Source organism: Sylvia atricapilla, chromosome 14 (assembly GCF_009819655.1).
Source record: "Sylvia atricapilla isolate bSylAtr1 chromosome 14, bSylAtr1.pri, whole genome shotgun sequence".
Lineage (NCBI taxonomy): Eukaryota > Metazoa > Chordata > Aves > Passeriformes > Sylviidae > Sylvia > Sylvia atricapilla.
Window position 1 is genome coordinate 4,715,961 of NC_089153.1, and position 19,654 is coordinate 4,735,614.

At 43.1% G+C, this 19,654-nt stretch overlaps 1 protein-coding gene across 1 annotated transcript in view; it reads right to left on the reverse strand.

Annotated features, from left to right (window-relative positions):
* WWC1 (WW and C2 domain containing 1) overlaps window positions 1-19,654 on the reverse strand; it is a 66,275-nt gene that overhangs the window by 23,225 nt on the left and 23,396 nt on the right. Inside the window, exons 2-8 of the mRNA XM_066328953.1 lie at window positions 12,589-12,698; window positions 7,634-7,837; window positions 5,873-5,949; window positions 4,897-4,976; window positions 3,862-3,991; window positions 3,371-3,517; window positions 2,260-2,333 (exon numbers count right to left, since the gene is read on the reverse strand). Coding sequence (XP_066185050.1) covers window positions 2,260-2,333; window positions 3,371-3,517; window positions 3,862-3,991; window positions 4,897-4,976; window positions 5,873-5,949; window positions 7,634-7,837; window positions 12,589-12,698 — 822 coding nt within the window. The remainder of the gene's footprint in view (window positions 1-2,259; window positions 2,334-3,370; window positions 3,518-3,861; window positions 3,992-4,896; window positions 4,977-5,872; window positions 5,950-7,633; window positions 7,838-12,588; window positions 12,699-19,654) is intronic.

Here is a 19,654-nt window from a genome sequence, read left to right on the forward strand (position 1 = left end):
GTGCAAGTGCTACACAACTGAGTTACTGCTACATGTCTGGAATAGTACAACATCATTTAGTTGCATCTCTGATTACATTTATGCTGCAGCAGCTATCACCTTGCTGACATGTAGCAATGACAACCTTTTTGATTTTTGACATGATATCCATTATCAGTTTTGAATATAATTAAGCCAAAGGTTTTTCACTGTAGCTGCCCTGTGTCTTTTTATGGGTTTTGTATTATCTGCTCTAGGGATCTGTTGTCTGCCTGAGCTGTGACAGGAAAGCACATCGTGGTGGGGAAGGGAGCTGGGTCCTGGCAGTTCTGCTGTGGTGAAGTTCAGTCAGATATTCTCCCACACCTGAGCTTTCAGTCTGGTCCACAGTGATGGTGCAAACAGCGTCTGCCAGAGCCTGCTTTCTAAAGCACCAGCCCCTTACAGATCTACTAGTTCTAAACTAATTAATATGGAACCATCTTGGTTTCAAACCTTAAATGTCACCTTTCCAGATCCTGCAGAGCTAATATAACACGCGTATTTCCATCACTTGGTTCCTTCACAGTACATGCGTGGGCAAAGTACTTAGTCTTCTATTGTGTTTTTGGAACATTTTAATGCTGCTGTGGGGACAGGAAACACTTCTAACATCACAAGGAAGAATTTTCACGGGAACAGAAGGCTCCTTGTGAGTCACTATATCCATAGTATTGTTCCAGCTCTAAACCAGTTGAGGTATTTGTTTCTGCAGCTCCTATTAAATATTGTGCCAAAACCACAGTGCTTTGATAGCTGGAGATCTTTTCATTTTAGCATCAACTATTCATGTCCATTTAGATCCATCTTTCTTCATGACAATGTTTTTTAAACTTTGAGAAAAACCTATAGATAACACAAGATAAACATGGGGTATGAGCTGAAAGTATTCTTTAACTGCAAGGTGTGTTGTATGCCCCACATCATCACTTCAAATGAACCACTGTGCTGTCTTTCTAAAGTTCTCTCTCTTTATAAGGAGTATATTAAATATGTTCTCAGGCTTGTCACTATTCACTTGCCCCTCCCTGAAAAAGATACAGGATAAAGGAAGAGTATTTCTCTTCAATCTGAATGTGTAAAGTCAGTGTGAATGAAATCGAAGCCTTCAGCAAATCCTCAAAGTAAAAGGCAATTTTAACACTTCCAAATTAACCACTGCATCTGAAGGAATGGTATTTTTAATGTTGCTATTAAAAGTCACTGAATGATTTGAATGTCAAGGCCGTTTGGCAAATCTTGGACTGGCAAAATAAACAGTTCTGATAAAACTGCTCCACCTAAGAAAAGAAAAACAAATTTGTGTCAAAAGCAGTTGGGCACACAGTTTTTCACAACTGCCACAGACACAGATCAAATTTTATGCCACTGAGAAATAAGGCCTACTGGTCATGCCAGTACACCAAAATGAGAGCATTATGAGCAACCCCAGCCTTAAGGCTCTTATTTCTAACCAGAGGCTGGAGAAAAAGCCTTCTCTTTGCCCAAGCACAGATCATACCACGCATCTGAACTTTGTTATTCTGGAGTTGCAAAGTCCCTCTAGAGCAGTTAAAAGTGAAGAAAGTCACCCCCAGCAATGGTTGCATCACTGAACGAAGACTAGGCCAGCCAAAGTCTAAGAAATAATTCTTGGTGGTTTTTCATTTAACTACACAGTTGTGTTAGGTATTATCTATTAAAAAGTAAATCCTGAAAAACTTTTGCTTAAATTTTCCTGTTAAGTAGATACACTTTTTTTTTTTTTAATCTATTCTTCATTCATCTGAGATCAGAGAGCAAAGGTGAAAACTTACATTCTTACAGATAAGCTCTGGAATTGCAGCCATTGGCGATATAACACCATTAAAGGTGTTAACACAATATACATTTCTCCTTATCACACTTAGGCATGCAAGCATTCATTCATTTTGAATAAGGCAAGGAGATGCCTTGCAGTACACTCTCCTTATTAGGAATGGGGAAGCACTGGCAACAGGTAGCAGAACCACTTATTCCCCACAGGTGTGGCCAGACTGAATTCTTTATGTATTTAGTCATGCCTTAGTAATTCCTAGGATGGTTGTTTATTTCTTGAAAGATAACACTGGTGAAAAAATCCTGCTGTCTCACTGACTCAGAAATCACCGCATTTATTTAGCAGCAATGCTGGGCTTCAGTCTGGTGGCACCTCTTCTAGTGAAACTTATCCTCAGAATGAGCTGTGTGACAACCAAAAAGGGCAATGGGTCAAAGAATTACCTTCTCTTTGCCTCTTCATACTGCAGTCGTAGTCGCACCTTCTCGGCCAGCTGGTTACTGCTGCTGCCAACGAACTGAGACAAAAACATCAAACCAGCAACTTAGGAACCACTCTTCTTCTGATACTTCCTTCACACTGTTAAAGTGACACTAGATCTTGTCAGTCATTTCCTAGTTAAACCAATCACAGAACAGGCACATACTGCATTTAAATAATTGTTCATGATTTCTTCAAATACTGAAACCCTGACAAGAATCAAAGGTCCCTTCTGGCCTGGAAAGAAGAGAAAATCCACCACATTTGTCTTAGGCTTCTACTTCTATGAACACACAAATACCTTTGTAATCCTTCTTCTTAAATGATCTTAGCATCCTTAAGTGCTGCACTGCATTTTTGTTTGGATGACATCTTGCTTTGACTGTAAAGTCTTAAAGACAAGGGACATCCCATCATGCCCAAATCTGCAGATCTTTACTAACACGTGTGGCCCTGACTGAAAGTGGCTGCAAACCTTTAAGTAAAGGTTCACAGGAGAGGCTTTGTGCTGTCCTGTGAGAAGTAAGATGTACCCCCAGCACTGATTGAGTCCTTACCAAGGCTGGGACCAACCTGACACTTCTGATCTCCTTGCACGTGTGGGACTGAAGGTTTATGAGCTTTACAACTTGGGTGACATCAAAATATCTGCACATAAGCTGCTGTTCTCCCCTTGTAAGCCAGTGAAAGCCAAACACTCTTAGGGGAAGAATCCTCATTGGAGCTTAGCCCATAGAGACCTGCTAAATGTTTCTTGTCTCCTAATTTAACATTGCTATAAAGAGCTCAGGGAGTATTTGTATCACAAGAAGCTACACCTACAGGCTAAGTCAAACTTCCTCCCCTTTTATTCCTACTTGGGTTGCTCTGATAGAGACAGTGTGGGAAACATCAGGTTTCCCTTAGAGATACATTAACACTGCACACAAAAACAGAGTCACACTGCAGTTCAAACCAGGAGAAGTCATGATTTCACAGAAACTTGTCTATGTTTGGAAACTCACGGTGAGGTGGTTCTACACACAGCTCAGAGGAATGTCTCCATGTGCACAAGGCTTGGCACACATTACTCACATTTCCTGAAACATCTGTCTGGGAGCTGACGTCCAGGTACTGCCGGGGGAGCAGAGGGCTGGAGCTGTCCACAGACACACTGCTGGCCCACAGGTCTGACTGGGATCCTCTGTCATTCACAAAGCTGTCTTTCAACCTGGCTAAGCTCTAAAACCATAAAAAATCATGAGGTGAGCTCAATTCTGTCCAAAGTACCTCAGCAGCTACATAACTTTAGCCTAACCCCGTGACTCAGATCTGACCATGTTTGCTGTGCCCACTCAGACTCTGCAAACTTGAGGTCAGGCATGGCTGGACTGTGTTTTATATTTCCCATTTCCAGCATCTGAAGAACTGAAAAGGCTGTGGTCCAACCACAACACAGAACTAGTTTATGCCAATAAAAACCTGAATTACGTATCTGAAATACAAAATACTTAAATTACTTCTCAGAATTTCAATCTTCTAGCAATGGTGACCCAGAATGCTATGAAGTCATCTTGTTTCAATACCTGAATGAGGTCTTGTTTTTCCTTCTCCCCTGATGTGATGGCCTTCTTGAGAGCTTTCATTTCACTTAAAATGGCTTGTGCCTCATCAAGTTTGTAGCCACCTTGAGTATCAGACATTTTCATGTCAATTCTGTATAGAAAATTCAAAAACCCAGTAAGCTAACACTTAATAACATCCACTTAATTGAATCATCCTAGATGTATGCATCTTGACATTAATTTTTACCAAAAACACACTCCAAAGTACAACAAGGACAGCAGAAGGAACAAAGGACCCCATTCCCCACTGCCTAAGTTACTCCACTCAGCAGTACATTAAGCTTCAGAACTCTGATTTCAGCAATATCATCATCTCTTTGACTCCTTAGGGAGGATGAAGGTGCACATAAATCCCCCAAAACAGTGTGTTAGGGCAGACTGCTGCTTGCTGCCTTGTTCCTAACCTAGAGAGGATCAGCTTAGCCATCTATGAGAATCACCTTCTTTTCAGTCATGATTTCAAAACCAGGCACACACTCACATGCACAGATGTATTTGCTTGCACAACCTAATTACAACCCACCTCCTCCTTCCCTTTTCTCAAAGGAATTCTACCATGTTGACCCTTATAATAAATACTTATCTAAGAGATGCCAGATGTCTAGTCACACAGAGGCAGGTACCTGAAGCTTTTCCTCCCCTTCCACTCCACCTCCAGTTTTTCCTCAGTGCCCTAAATCCATGGTTAATTAAGGCAATGGGCTGTAGTGTCATCCATACTGAGCAATACTGAGTAAAACAGAGTATCAGTCAACTGACCAGATCCTGGTTCAAAACCTCTTTGCTATGAAGTCAGTTCTAATGTGGCCAATCCCACACAGGCACTGATTTGAGAGAACTCCCCCATGGCTGTGTACTGCTGAAGCCTAAAGATATCATTAGCAGCATATTTCCGCTTGTGTTATTTAGGCAGCTATTTAAAAATGTGGTGGGGGATGCACTGCAAGCCAGAGATGTTCTGGAAAAAAAAAAAAGGGATCTTGAGAACACACTTACTTCTTCAATGTTTGAAATCCATGCTCTTTGTACTGGAGCTCTTGCTTCATGTGAGCTACTTCTCTCTTGAGTTTATTAACCTGCAGCAAGATGGCACATTTTTAGAATGCTACTTTATATGAGTATTTAGGTATAGCATTACCCATTCAATTCCAAACTTAGGCAGTGGAGACAGTACTCCAAACAAAGTTTCCAGGCAATCAGGTCATCTCAAGAGCAGCAAACAGCCCTGCCTGCCTCCTCATCAGGACTTTATCCAGCAGCTGCTATTACACCTCTCAACAAGGGGCTGAAGGGAAGTTCCAGCCATGTAAGTTGAAAAGTTGAGAAAAATTCTAAAAAGGCAGCAATGGAACACATCAACTTTGCTCAGAAATGTTTAAAATCTTCCCAGTCATTCAAAAAACTGCTAAGCATCAGGACAGGAGTTACCCTGCAGCAACTGAAGCCACCCTCCAAGCTCCCCAAGGAAAAGGCCCCACTGCACGAGGAACACAGCAGGATGATAATCCATACTGTAAATCCACTGACCCTACAGCTTGCTGTTTTATATTCCTCCACAGAGGCCACACTGACCTACTTTACTTTAGTCCTTTCTTCCTCCCAAAGTGAGCTCTGCATGAGAGCACACCCTCCCCTGCTGACAGCCTGTGCTAAGCCCTGCACAAAACAGCTGCCAGTCCCCGGGGAGGACCCACAGCTCTCCAGCACTGGAGGAGCCAGCATGCAGCTCCACATCCCACAGCCATCCTGCACTGCCAGCTGCCAAGCCAGGCTAAAGTCTAAGGGGAAAAAAAAAAAAAAGCCTGGTTCAAATTTCTAAGACTGCAACATTAGAAAATTCTGACAAGTGACGTCCTGAACAGCAACATTAGCTCCTCCAACTGCTTTAGCATCTCCTTTCAGTATTTGCCATGAGGTCTGGAAATATCTGAATGTTACTCAGGGCAGGCAAAGGTCCATTTGTAGTACTCACCCTGGATTTTGTAGTAGCAATCTCTGCTTTGAGGATCTCAGGGTCATACTTGGAACTTGACGAGGAGCCAGAAAGCACTGGAACAAATACAGCAGCCAGTTTAGCAGCTCTGCCTTCCTCCCTACACCTTCACCAGCCCCACCACAGATTGAGGTCTCCCATCACTCCTACACACCCAGACATCCACACACTGCTGGTCTGTTACCCAGTTTCCACATCCCACTGCTCAAAGACAGGGAAAGGCAATAGTGCAGTCAAGTACTCCACAAAAAGTATAGACTGAAGGAGCCAAAGCATGTCCTGCATCTCCAAAGTCTGGATTTGTTCCAGGTTAACACACTCAACTCCAACTCCCAAACACATTCACTTCATTCAGTAGTGTGGCTTCCTGCATTTCCAAAGGCATTTGACAGAGCTGAAGGGACAGGCATTGCACGAAGGTTTACTTAATTATTTTTTTCAGATTTCCTCATTGAGCAAACAATCCACTGAATGTTTAGAAACAAAGAAAAGCAAAGAATGAGAAGAAACTGAAAAATGTGATGCAAGCCTTTTCACAGCCTTGAGGACATGACCAACCATACAAGGTGTCACACCAGATTAAATCAATGTCCCATTAAGAGCGGAACTCTCTTCTCAGCAGCAGTTGAACCCTTTTGCCTTAGAAGGTACAGAAGCTCCCCAATGTGCAATATTATTAGAGGTAGCTGTAGGCAAGGGAGATATTTTGATCCTTGCAGCCATCAGTTTATGCCCTATAAAACATGGGAAAGCATTTCTAGTTATTTCTGTTTGGTTGTATTTTTCAAGACAGATCCCATCTCGCCCATGTAATTCGTGTTCTCAGTGTTACTGCTCTGGAACACCAGTACTTGGGTAGAGTACTCCTAAGAAAAGAGCAAATCCAGTTCTTTAGAGATGAAGGACAGCACCCTTGTCAAACAAGAATCCTTCACTTGACAGAAAACTGCTTAAAATTTTTTAACACCAGGCACAGGATTAGCCAGCTCTCCAATTCTCCACCATCACACATAACTCACAAGAGTGAAACACAGGGAGGTTCTTGGCTGGCAAGGACACAGAAAATCTGCAATACTGAGGATTATAACAAAAATTCTGGAATACATGAAGGAAATAAATCCTGTTCTGGACATTTTCCAGCTCGTAACTAGTACCAGTAAGGAGGAAATAAAACATTTCTGCACCAAATCTTGAAGTGACATTGGTATTAACGTGTGTGTGACACAGAATATGGAGACAAACTGCTGCTCTTCACACACAGAGAGGGAATCCACCAGTGGTGACTTGGAATGTGGCATGAAGCACAGATCCTCAGCTCCACCAGACCATCACTCAACTACCTGGCATATAAAACTACAAAAGGGCCTGGGAATGCTATGCAAGATGGACTTCTTGCTGTGTTTCTCTACTTTAAACAGAGGAAATCAAATAAAATACCATGTAAGCTAACTTTTTCACACTGAGCCAACCACCACGTTTTTTAGCATTTGTTGAAGCCCATGCAGAAAATCTTCAGGTTGGCTGCAGTGACTGAGCCACACACAGGAGTGTTCCATAACAATCAGCCTCTACCAAACAGGTGCTGGGCAGACACCGTGCCTGAAACAAACTGATCAAACATGAAGAGTGACATAGTGTAGCATCCCACTGCTCTATTCAAGGAGCAGCTTCATGCCTTTTACTGTCCTCCTGGGCCCACAGCTGAGGAAGTCACTGGTTAAGAGCTCACTAACTACTCACAGCTTGTCTGAGAGCCCAGTTTGTGCTCCCAAACATCGTGCAGCTGCCGATATTCCTGCTGGGCCAGTTCAAGCCTCTGCTGTTTGACTTGATAAATCTCCTTCTGGGCAGCAATGGCCTCCTGGGCCAGGACAAGGTAATCCTTCAGCATGTGCTCCTGCTCCCGGCGCCATTGCACCCGAGGGTCTTCTATCTGAGTAGTTTCTTGGAGAGAAAACAAGAGAAGAAGACAAGATCAACAGAATTCAGGTTTGTTCTGCTGCTTGGAAAAGCTCCACTCTTTGAGACATTTTAAAACAGTTCTCTTGCCCCATCCCTGCAATAAAAGTTGAATAAAGACATTTTCCTTTCTTTTCTGAGGAGGTGACTGTTTATCCACAATGAATTCCAATGAGTTCTGCCACGCTGAATAGAACAATTCACAACAAGACTGTCATATAATTCTCCAACTCTGCTGCTGAAGCTGCCCTGGTTCTGGCTCTTAAAAACATCCGCCCAAGAATATGCATGCACAGCTTAAGATGCTGACATTGACTGTTAGACTTATCTTTATTGCAATTGCTTTATAGCATTACTAATAAAATACCTCTACTATTTCACCGATAAAAAACTTTCAGAAAATATCACTGCCACATGACTGCATTATACTGCACCTGACAAGATGAAAGCAATTACAACTCTGCCCATCCTCCTTGGCTGCCAAGTGGCTTTTATTGCAGAGGGGGAAGAAAACCTGCTCACTCATTTTCCAGAGGTAAGTAAAAATAAAGCCTGATTAAATCACAAATTTGTGAAAGCATCTTAAATGACATTATACGAACAGAATCTGAGAGAGGAGTCAACATTTCCTTCAGGGAAAGCAGGGACAGCAGTAAATGACTGAAAGAAATGGAAGGTGCAGTTTAGGGTAACATAGTGAATGCAGCAGTTACAGCACCTCCATCTCCATTACCCCAGCACAACCAATACATTGCTTTCCAGGTTTCTAATCATGAAAAACCTGCAAGGTCACAGATATGCAGCTAGTCCTGATACTAACAAGGTGAATTTATTGTCAGTGTTTGTCTCTGCTTTGTGAAGAAGTGCCCAAAACATTTTTCATTTCTATTTCAAGGCTTTTACATGTTCTTGTTTGGAGCAGGTTCCAATATTTAGTTGACCAAGTGCTCTGAACTGTCTAAACTAACATGCTTGAATAAGGATGCCTAGTTACCACATAATGAATAATTAATACAAAGGACTTGCTTGAAACTATCAGTGGGAATCTAATCTGCATATCTTAAGAGCCTCTTTAAATATTTAGTAAAAGCTGCCAGAGTGGAAGGTATGAGCAGCTCTTAAGTGAGTCAGGCGTAAGACTAACACTGCAGTACGCAGGATGTGGGGAAGAGAACTTAGACAATATTCTTGGCAGCAGAACTAGAAATAAAGGGGTTTACCCAAGGGATGGACACACAATCCTTTTCACAAGCTGTCCATGATCATGCTGAGGAGAAAATTAATTTGCGACTGCTGCAGTAAGTTGTTTTAACAATATCTCAAGACCCAAAAGAACACATGGCATTTCAAATTACATGGCAAGACTTGGAGAAACCACAAAATGCAATCAGAAAACCCCAGTATAGTTTGTAGAAGCATTTAAACACAGAGTCCTTTACAGGTCATGCAAGCAGAAGCAATATTTCAGCTGATAAAATATTAAAGCTAGGACCTGAAAAACTGTCCCAAAATATTATGAGGGGAAAGCAGCTGCTCGTGGCAGCTGTAGGTGCTGGTGTCCTCATGGATAGCACTGTGGTCTTAGAGGGAGCAAAAGAAAGATCAGGAGGACACAGAATGTGTAAGACTCTGCAATCCCTATATGCCTGCCTCAATTCATGCCCCCAAATCCCATTTTCCAGATAACCATTACCCACACCAAGATGAAGCAACTGCCTTTTCTCCACAGTTGAACCAGAAGGGGAAATTCTGCTGTTACCCAGGGAGCTGCCCCACATTCCCAGACATGTAGCTTCCCTGGACACGACTGCACAGTCACCGGCAACTGCAGCTTAGGGCTCTCTAATTTCCAGCATAAAAAACATGTTGGCAAAGTACCTGTGGCTCTTGAAGTCTGATGCAGAACACTGGGTCATAACTTTACCTCAACTAAGTCTTCAAGCCTGGTTATTTCAGGCTTGACTAGCAGCCCATTTTTTATATAATCCCAAGAAGGGTGGTGGAAGCTGCTGCAGGAAAATTCCTCTAGTATAACCAATAAGGAGGAAGACTGCAAAAGCCTCCAATCCTGAACATCTCTGTCAGGTGGTGAAGCACTCCAAGCCCTGACCCAGGGACACAATCTGACCCAGGGAATGCTCAGCAGACAGCTCACAGAGAGGATAGAAAACACACTGAGGTATTGAAATGCTTTGTGTCCAGATTTATTCTAAATATTCACCTCAACCTTTTCAGTAATCAAGGCACTAAATGTAACCCCCTAATTACGGCTTTGAGCTTTGGTTTTCAAACATGTAAAACCAATCAATGAAAATGATGGCCAAGGGCTCTCACTGAGCCCCAGCTACTGAGAAATGCAAAATAGATTCAGAAGTGAGATGGAAGAACTATAGAAATGCAGGCTATGACATCATTTGTTGTCTCGTGAATTCCTAATTTCATGTTGAGCTTGTCATAAATAAATCTGCTTGCTTCATGTTGGAGGAATGTAGGCTTACAATGCCTGCATCAGCATCATTTCTTTGTGCAAATCACATTCCAAAGTTCTCCCACAGAGACACACTCAAGGCTATGCATTAATACTGTATTAGGAATATTCTGGGTACTCAATTCAATTTAATTGTATTTATTTTCCCTCAGAGAGGTGGTTACAATTGTTCTCCATCTTGCTTCTTTTAATGGCCCCTGGCTTTAGATTTAATTTAAGTCTATCCTTGGGCTTGTTTCTGATAATTAGTCTCAAATACTTGTGCTGTATGAGCAAGACCCAACATGGCTCCATCCCCTTCCCACCCTCAGCAGCTCCTTCCTTCCTACTAGGGAATCTGCCAGAAACCTTGGAGAAGAAGGTGGTTTTGGAAACTCTCCAGAGGATACTTCAACATAAACCACGAGGATGAGCTGCTTTATTAGGTTAAGGTAAAGGGATGTGCTCTGATTTATGGTGAGCTGGATTAGAGCTGGCATAAGAAACATGTCATGAGTTTGTCCCTCATCTTTTTAACTTTTTAGTTGAAATTCTCATTTAAATATTGTGGCCTCTGGCATCCCATAGAAGTGGAACCTTTAAAAAGGCACTGTTATTAAGCAGGTGTCAGCCCAGTTGGAAGGCTTCTCTGCATGCTCCTGAAGCCTGTGGTGCCTGTGACACAGACCAGGGGTACCTGCCTCAGACCTTTGCATGGTCACCTGCACCAACTCAAATGTATAAATAAAACCATGTTTGGTTTGTCCCAACTGCATTCAACCATTTAGGTTGGAAAAGGCCTTTTGGATCACTGAGTCCAACCACAAACTCAACAATGCTGGAGTTTCTGCTAACTGAAACACTCAAGGGATCCAACAGGTTTCCATGTCCCACAGCTTCAGGTCAAGGATATTTTCCCATTCCTAGACTGTGAAATGGACACCAGACCTGGTCTTACAAACCTGTAGGAGATCCAAATTTGTGCCTTGCAACTTAGCACCTTCTATTTGGCCACTCCTCTCCCCTGCACATCTCCCTTGTGTGATCCTGTAGACTTGCCTAACCCTTTCCAACGAAAAGAAAAATCAACATCCCCTACCTCACAGAAAAATACTTAGGATGAAGCCATTTAATGATATGTCATCCTAAAATCATAGGATTTATGTGAGTGCTAAATAAAAGTATTTGCGTCACCTTTACATCTGGAAACTTACGATCTTTGTACTGCAGGGGTCAGTTAGGCTTTTTGGGAATAGGTTTTTTTATTCTGCATTTTTAATACCCAAGAGGGGAAAAAATCCACCAAGGAAAAAAATATGCACCAGACTTCTACATTTTTATTTTCAAAAATCTTGTAATTTACAAAAGGGAAAAAAAAAAAAAAAAAAAAAAAAGCTCTCAGTTGAAGTCCTAGAAGTAAATTTCATTTTAAAACCCCACAACTTCAAAGCACTTTAAGGCACTTTTGTCCTTTTGAAGTTGCTCTCAGCACAAGTTGCAAGCTCCCCTAAAAAGGCCTGGGTGTGGTTCTGCTGTGAATTTCTGGGCTGCAGCTGGAGCTGTTCTGTAAAGAGAATCATAGTCACTGATTTGTTTTGCTTATTACTTTTTCAGGGGATTTGTTCCAGCATAACCCATTACAGTTATTCTAGTAATGGCTGTAATGATATATCAAATGGTGTATTTTTTATAATTCCAATGAACTTACAAAATTAGCTCTTTTGGTCTATCAAGCAATCTAGCAAAGGGTGTAAGCAGTGGCTTAATTTGTGGACACAGGATAGACACCAGAAGTCTGAGCCCTGGACAGGACGTCCCAAGCTTACTTGAGGGTTTTGTTTCCAGCAAAGGCAGTGTGAGCTCCTGCAGCCAAAGGAGCTCGTGCTCATTCAGTTCACCCCTGCCAGGGGAATCAACACAAGACCTTTGCACTCACTGTTTCTGATGGTCTTGCCACAGGGACAAATTCCAGGCTAAGAACAAACTCCAGATCACTGCTACCCAGTTGGACTCCTCAGTAGAACCAAATCTGACAGAGGTGTGTCCATAGTATTGGCTTGAACATGGCTGTCAATTTGAAGAATGCAACCCAAAAGGTCTCAAATTCCTGCTTAGAGAGGGAAGTACTTTGTATGATGGAGGACCGGATTTGATTTCACAAGCTGCAGCTCTCATCTACCCTAAAACATGCTGTTAGTGACTCTGTGGTTTTGTGTTCAGTGTATTTTAATATAGGCACAAATCACTCTGCAAAAACACAGTCACTTACTGGTGTTGTGGTCTATGTAATAGACTCCGACCTGAGGGTCATAAGCTTCTTCCCATCCTAAGGGCAACTCATCACTGATGCAGTCAGCAAAGGTCAGTGGTTTAGTATACCTGAAAGGCAAAAAAATATTTAGCAGGAATAAAAGAACACTCCCACATGCCTATTCCAAACGACTGACCAGAAAACAAATGCCACAAGAGCTTCAGTATCACAAACAAACTAGAGTTGAAAACTATTTTAAAGCTTTTATTCTTATCAAATAATACACCACCAACTCTTCCCTTTCTCCATCTGAAGTTAGAGCAAGATGAATTCATCCTGACAGAGCTCCGGAGCCTTGCCGGGCTCAGCCAGTACTCGCTCGACAAAGGAACATTAAGAACTTTGCCAGAAACAATCCCTGTCTCTCCAGTGAAAGAACAAGACTGTTTGCAGGCAAGTCCTGTACCAAAAATATGTGGACAAGAAGGAGCAAGATGAGAAATGCAATTTGCATAGCATGAATAAGTAAGACTGAACAATCAATAGCAAGTGCTGAGGACTGTGGGACCACTTGTCATGCAACTTCTCTCATTTGCATTGCAATATGCTCTGTTTCATTAATGACAAACAAGATTAGTTTCTCAGTATCAGAAAACGTGTAACCCGCTCCGTCCGAACAAGGAAGTATTTCCACAGCACTGCTCTGATGAGTTTTTCTATTACAGACCACATCCAGCAACAAAAAAACAAAACCCAGCGACACTCTGAAGGCTTGTATGGCTGAACACAAAGCTTAGAGTGCCCACTCCTTGAGTGACCCCAGATTTTAATCACCGAAACCGTGTCCCTTTCCTCCCTTTGACTCGGAGTTAATGAGGTTCAGCTTGCACCAACAAAACTCCAAACCAAACAGCACTGCGGGGAGGCACAAGGCAGGAGGAATTAATCCTGCAGGTGCCTCGCACCCCCAGCTGCCAAACCCACAATGTGCCAGAGGCCCAGAGACCCAGCACACAACCCCAAGGCTCTGTGTGGTGTGTGTGGAAAGGGCTGAGCCTGACTTCCCCGAGAAGCCCTTGTGGCAGAGAGCACAGGACACACTGTGCAGGAGCACTGTCCCCCTGGGCAGGCACACACCGAGAGCAAAGCGCTGGGCAAGCACCCCCAGAGCTGTGCCCAGCCCTGCCACACACCAGCAGCACATCACAGCGAGGCAAACGGGGACACAGAGCAGCTCTGCAACCCACTGCAAGGGACTGAACTTCCAGCAAGGCTTCCCTAGCCAAAGGTAATTGAGGAGGGCTGACAGACAAAGAGCTTTACCGAGTTCTGAGCAGATGTCATCTGGAGGCACTGAAAACCAGCTGGTACTGCCATATTAACATCTTACAGTCACTCATTGTTAAGAGGAATTTTAAGAAAAAAAGCCTTCAACCAGAAGAGGTCTGACATAAAATCAACATTTAACAACTAACGTAATTCCCCCTAAATATGACCTATAAGCCTGGTATGCAGTAACAATAGGGGTGGGAACATTTTTGTAAAAGCCATGTAAGCCACTAACACCTCTAATTTACCCGCTGTTGCATTTCCCCTTCAACACACTGCCTCTGCCATATGAAGCAGAGTTTCAATCACTATTCTCCCAGAAAATTTCAATTTAATTTAAAGCTCTGCACTGCAAAAGAACTCAGAGCTTCACAACATAGACCATGAAACTTCCTCAATAAAGTTTCACTGAATGGTTTATTTTTTACAGTTCTTAATCTAGACTGGGTACCAAAAGTGTGTTTGTATAGAAAATAGAGATTACCTGAAAATAAAACAGAATCTTAATGCTTGTGATTGCTATCCCTTATCCCATGTTCTTCCCTGTGGATCAAGCTGCCTCCCCAGCCTGAGAACCCAATATGTGCTGCTCTGAGTTGATCAAATCAAAGATGCACAAGGGTAAAAATGCAGAGCAAGGTCAGATAAAAGCCACTCTCAGGAGATAACAGAGATGAAAGTGCTGTAGCAAACGTGTTGGCAATGTTAAGTTAAACACCAGGGTTAACACTTTCACCCTCTCTGAAAATGGCAGCTGCTTTTATTTAATGATAGTGGTTTATGTGGAAGCAACACAAGAAGGAGGGCCCAGTGCTAAATGCTGAACTAGATGGACCTGCTCCCATTCCCAAGAGGGGCACAGTCCTGCTGGGATCACAGAACTGTGAAATACACTGAGCTGGAAGGGACCCACAGGGATCATCGAGTCCAGCTCCTGGCCCTGCACAGACAATCCCACCCTGTGCATCCCTGAGAGCAGTGTCCAAGTGCTCCTGGAGCTCTGGCAGCCTTGGGGCCATAACCATTCCCTGGGCAGCACCCTCTGGCTGAAAAAATGTGTTCCTCTATCCAACCTAAACCTGCCGGCTCAGCCTCACGCAGTTTCCTGAGTCCTGTCAGTGGCCATGCTCCAGATCTGCCCCTCTGCTCCCTTCAAGAGGAAGCTGCAGAACACAGTTAGATCTCCCCTTCTCCAGGCTGAGCAAACCAAGTGCTCTCAGCCAGTCCTCATACAGCTTCCCCTCCCCTCACCATCCTCCAGGCTGTCCTCTAATGGTTTCATGTTTTTGTTCATATTGTGGTGCCCACAACTCCCCCAGGAATCAAGGTGGGGCTGCAAAGCCACAGGAAGTCCAAGTACATAATTTGGTTAGTAACACTCTATAAACACCACTGTGAATTGGTGGCATGAGTGCTGTTCTGCCACTTCTGTCGAGAGCTTTGTAAGAAGAGGTGCAATTCCATCCTGGGTTTGCAGACCGTGGCACTGCACACCAGCTCCATCCAGCCCTGCAGGGTGACTAAACCAGGAGCCATGCATCTCCCATGTCCCAGCTACAGTGCTCAGCATTTCTTGTGAGTGATCCACGCAAGAATCCTTCAACATGGAGCAGTAATTAAACACATACTTAAAGTACATTAGGTGAGGGTGTGATGCAGACATAAAACACACCTTAGTAAATTATTGTTACACACTGAGTGGAGTTTCTTGCAGAATTCTGCTAAAGAATCACACCTAACACTAATATTAAATGCTGTCTTGGTAAAAACCAAAACCAGTGTGGAGCTGCACTATCAGCCTCTGGAATACTTTCATCAGGGAATGGTACTGTAGTGCCAACTTGGGTGCTCCAAAGTGTAACACCAAACTTATAAAGCTTCTGTTCGGCCTTTGTCCACTCCTATTTTGTTGGAAGCAGCTGAATTCCTTATAAAAGTGCTCAGAAACTGTCAGACTCAATAGGAAGCCAGGACCAAGCAACTGAAGGATGCTTATTCCTATTTTCCATATGAAATGCAATGCATGAACTACATCCAGCCAGTTCTTTCAGTTAGAGTTTTGGAAAAAGGAAGAAAAAAGCAAGGCAGGATCAGTCTGCTATAGCAATGACACAAGCCAACTGGAGACTTGCCAGTTACTAGGGTTCAGAAACAGACAATTATTTCACTTTTGAGACTGATATTTGCAGCATATCTCACAAGAAGCACCCATCACCAAGTACAGACTAATGCCCTCCTTGGGTGCCCAAAGCTTCCAACTATCCCATTTTTAAAGAGGAGAAGTCTGTCATTCAACTAGCAAACAGAGTAATAATTAGTTTTATAACTAAGAGTGCAATTCCACTTGTTACAGACAAAATAGCTATTTCCCCAAGTAACTACAGCTCCATAACCATATTACTTACTTTTCTAAGCTCCTTTCCCTAGCTGCTGTGGGTAAAAAACAGGCACAAATCAGAGTAGCAATGGTTCAATTAGATGAAAGACATGTAATATGTTGTGCAGCAAGACTTTTAATACAGCATAAAAAGAAAAAAGAGATTATTTTCTTGTTTTAAGATACGATTTTAGGGGTTGTTATGAAGACAAAAATAAACCAATTTTCCCAAAGGGATCCAAAAATGCAGTGTTTCCCCAAGCATACTCACAATGACAGATTAAAGAGCAAAAGGAGAAGCTTCTTTCTCACAGCAGGACATGATTTAGTTAGTGCATTAGTGCTGCATAAACCAGGACTGTTCCTCCGCAGGTGGGAAGTTAAAGCTAGGACACATCTGCAGGACTATTCCTTTGAAACATCTCCTTTTCAATTCACAAAGCTTCCTAGCTGCCTTCAAAAAAAATCTCATCAGCTCAGTCAAACCACATTACCACACAATAGGTCCTCCCTGCAGCTGGGCTCTAAGCAGCAATGCACAAAAATGGACCCTTTCACTGTGCCTGTAACTAAAGAAGGAAACCTGCAAAATGGTTTGTGCATTCCTTAGGGAAACCTTCAGATGCATTCACTCAGTTTTCACAGGAAAGCAATGCACCCAAAAGCTCAGAAAATCCTGACTTTATGACTTCTGATCTCCAGTCACAGAAGGAACCAAGGAGCTAAACCTTAAGGTCTGTACATACAGCACTTTTTACGAAACCCAAACTGGCCTAGTTAAAAGAGATGAATGACAGTTTGGGACAAGAGTTGGTTTGCACCTTTGACCCGTGCTCCCTTTGCTCTGACACCCATCAGACATCAGACTTGAACTACTCCTCAAGGGCTTCACTGGCTTCTAAGCTGAAGGCTGAGCTTGGTGTAAGAGCTCTACTAGAGAGACTAGCCTGGGCTAGAGAAGATACTCATAAATCATAGCCTAACTCTGTCCTTCCAGCTCACCCACAAGTAACCCATAGGTTCCTCTCATAGGAACTCACCCATATCTCACATTCATCATACCCATGACTGTCATTCCCTCATAGGTATGTTTTAATTGGGGTCATTATTATGACTATTTAGTATTTTGAAAAAATCATATCAACTTACATTTATTCATTTCCATCATATTTTCTTAGCTTCTGGTATGTAATTTCAAAATTTCATTTCATTCAAGAAATTGAAATTTACTTGAACAAGTGCAATTGCTCATTAGGACACCTGGAAGACAGGTACTCACAGCAACCACCACACACAGCAGGTCACTGTTTCAGAAACTAATCCTGGTAACTGAGGTAAAAGAGAACAGCATCACCCAGCTTTCTCATCTGAGGAGTATCTGGCAGTCTTCAGGCAGAGGCAGGATGAGAGTGAAGCCACTACTCACCACCAGCCATGGTGAACATTCTATGGTGACACTTCCATCTCTGCAAAATGTTTGCCCACAGTAGCTCAACTATTTGTACAGCAAATTATGTCCAAATCCCACTCCCACAGCAGGAAATAGAAAGTTAGCTTCCTACCTCTATTTTCGAAGTCACATTATTTTAAAATGAGAAAGGTTTCTCTATTTCTTATTTTTGATCACCTTCAGTTTCTATCACAGATAAAACTGGAAGCCAATGTTATCATGTGCAAACTATTAAATGGAAACTTGCTCATCTTAGATTCAGAAAGCCTTTCTATATTCTTGAACTCCACTGATGTCAATCAAAAACCTCATTACATGGGAAACTGAAGGCAAATAATCCTTGTATAACCAGTTTTTGATTGACAGAAGGTTTGTTAAACATGGCTGTACAGAGGTTCCTGGCGGCAGCTGGAGATGGGTGACCTGTACCACTTACAAATCTGGAGTTAATACTACAATGGTAACAGAAATCAATTCTGAACTTCCTAAACCAGGAAAAGCTGGTTTTGTAATGACAGCATTTTGGTATCAATCGGGGGCCTGCAGCAGCAAACCAGGAGCAGCTCCTGGTGAGGCTCAGAGCCACGAGGATGTGAGTGCACGCAGGGGGATGTGCACTCAGCAAACATCGTGCCTGGGTCACTGAGACAAGGTTTATAAACCAACAGTGCAGTGCCAAGCTTCTGCACCATGCATCAAACCACTTAATCTCTGTGTTTGCAGGGCTCCTCAGACCCTGCAACAAAGTAAAGCCATTTCACCAGGACAGCCTGATTTTGATTAGTTCAGGACAGATCACACAGCCTCGTATGAAATCCCTCATGACTCCATAGGGGAGAGGACAGAGCAGGGGACTTCCTGCAGTTTGCTGTAGCCATAGCAGCAGCTCACTGCACCAGGAACAAAGGCAGCACCTGGATCACTCAGGACCATCATGTCAGCTCCTCTTACAGCTACAGCATGAGCCACCAAACCCTGACAAACACCCTACCAGCCCTGCTGAGCTCTCCCCTTCCCTCCTGCACCCACAGGTACACAGAGTGTGTGAGACAGACAAGCCCCATGGACCAGAAGTCAAGCCAGATGACACAATCATGACTTGTGGCAGATACTTCCACTCATACCATTTCTCTTACAAAACCAAACAGCTTTTGAACGCAGCATTGTGCAGGAGAAGCATGGAGTCAGGTTTAATTTTCAATGGCTTCTTTTTTTTTTTTTTTTTCTTTTTTACACAGCATTTCTTTGTTTCTTGTTTGAATAAAACTCAGTGCTCATTACGTGCCAGGATGTGGCACAGACCAGGACAGAGAATGAGCTAAAGGCACCTCAGTTCCAGCTGTGACACTGGAGTTGCTGAGCACATGGAGTTTTGAGGAACTCAAACTTCCAGCAGAGCTGCTACTGGAACTCAGAAGGCTGCTGCAAGAATCACTGCCAGGAGGCTCCACACGATGACATACAAGCTTCTTTGTTTTTAATGAGGTCATCTCATTCTCAAGACAGACAATGATTATTTTTAAACTTCAGCACAGAAAAAAAAATATCACTTTGCTGTAGTCCTAGAAAATTTGTCTGCAATCCCCTCCTCACAAAAGCCTTTAAAAATAGACACCTACACATTTATTACTCAACTTGGTGATCCAGCCCTCAAACACACCAGGGCCATTCGTCACTATAGTAACTGTTTTCCCTGGGAGCATCTTCTCCCACTGCAGGGAGGATCGCCTTTGGAGGCTGCAGGTGTGGCAGTGAATGTTTTATGATCTTGCTGGCAAGATCACCCCACCTCCACACGTGTGCCCACGATGAAATGCTCCCTTGGATTCCCACTCCAACAGCAGTTTAGAGAACAGGTGATGGGAACAGCTCATCCCCAACAGCCAGCAACCTCAGCAATGACATGCAGGCAGCTCCAGGCCAAGTGA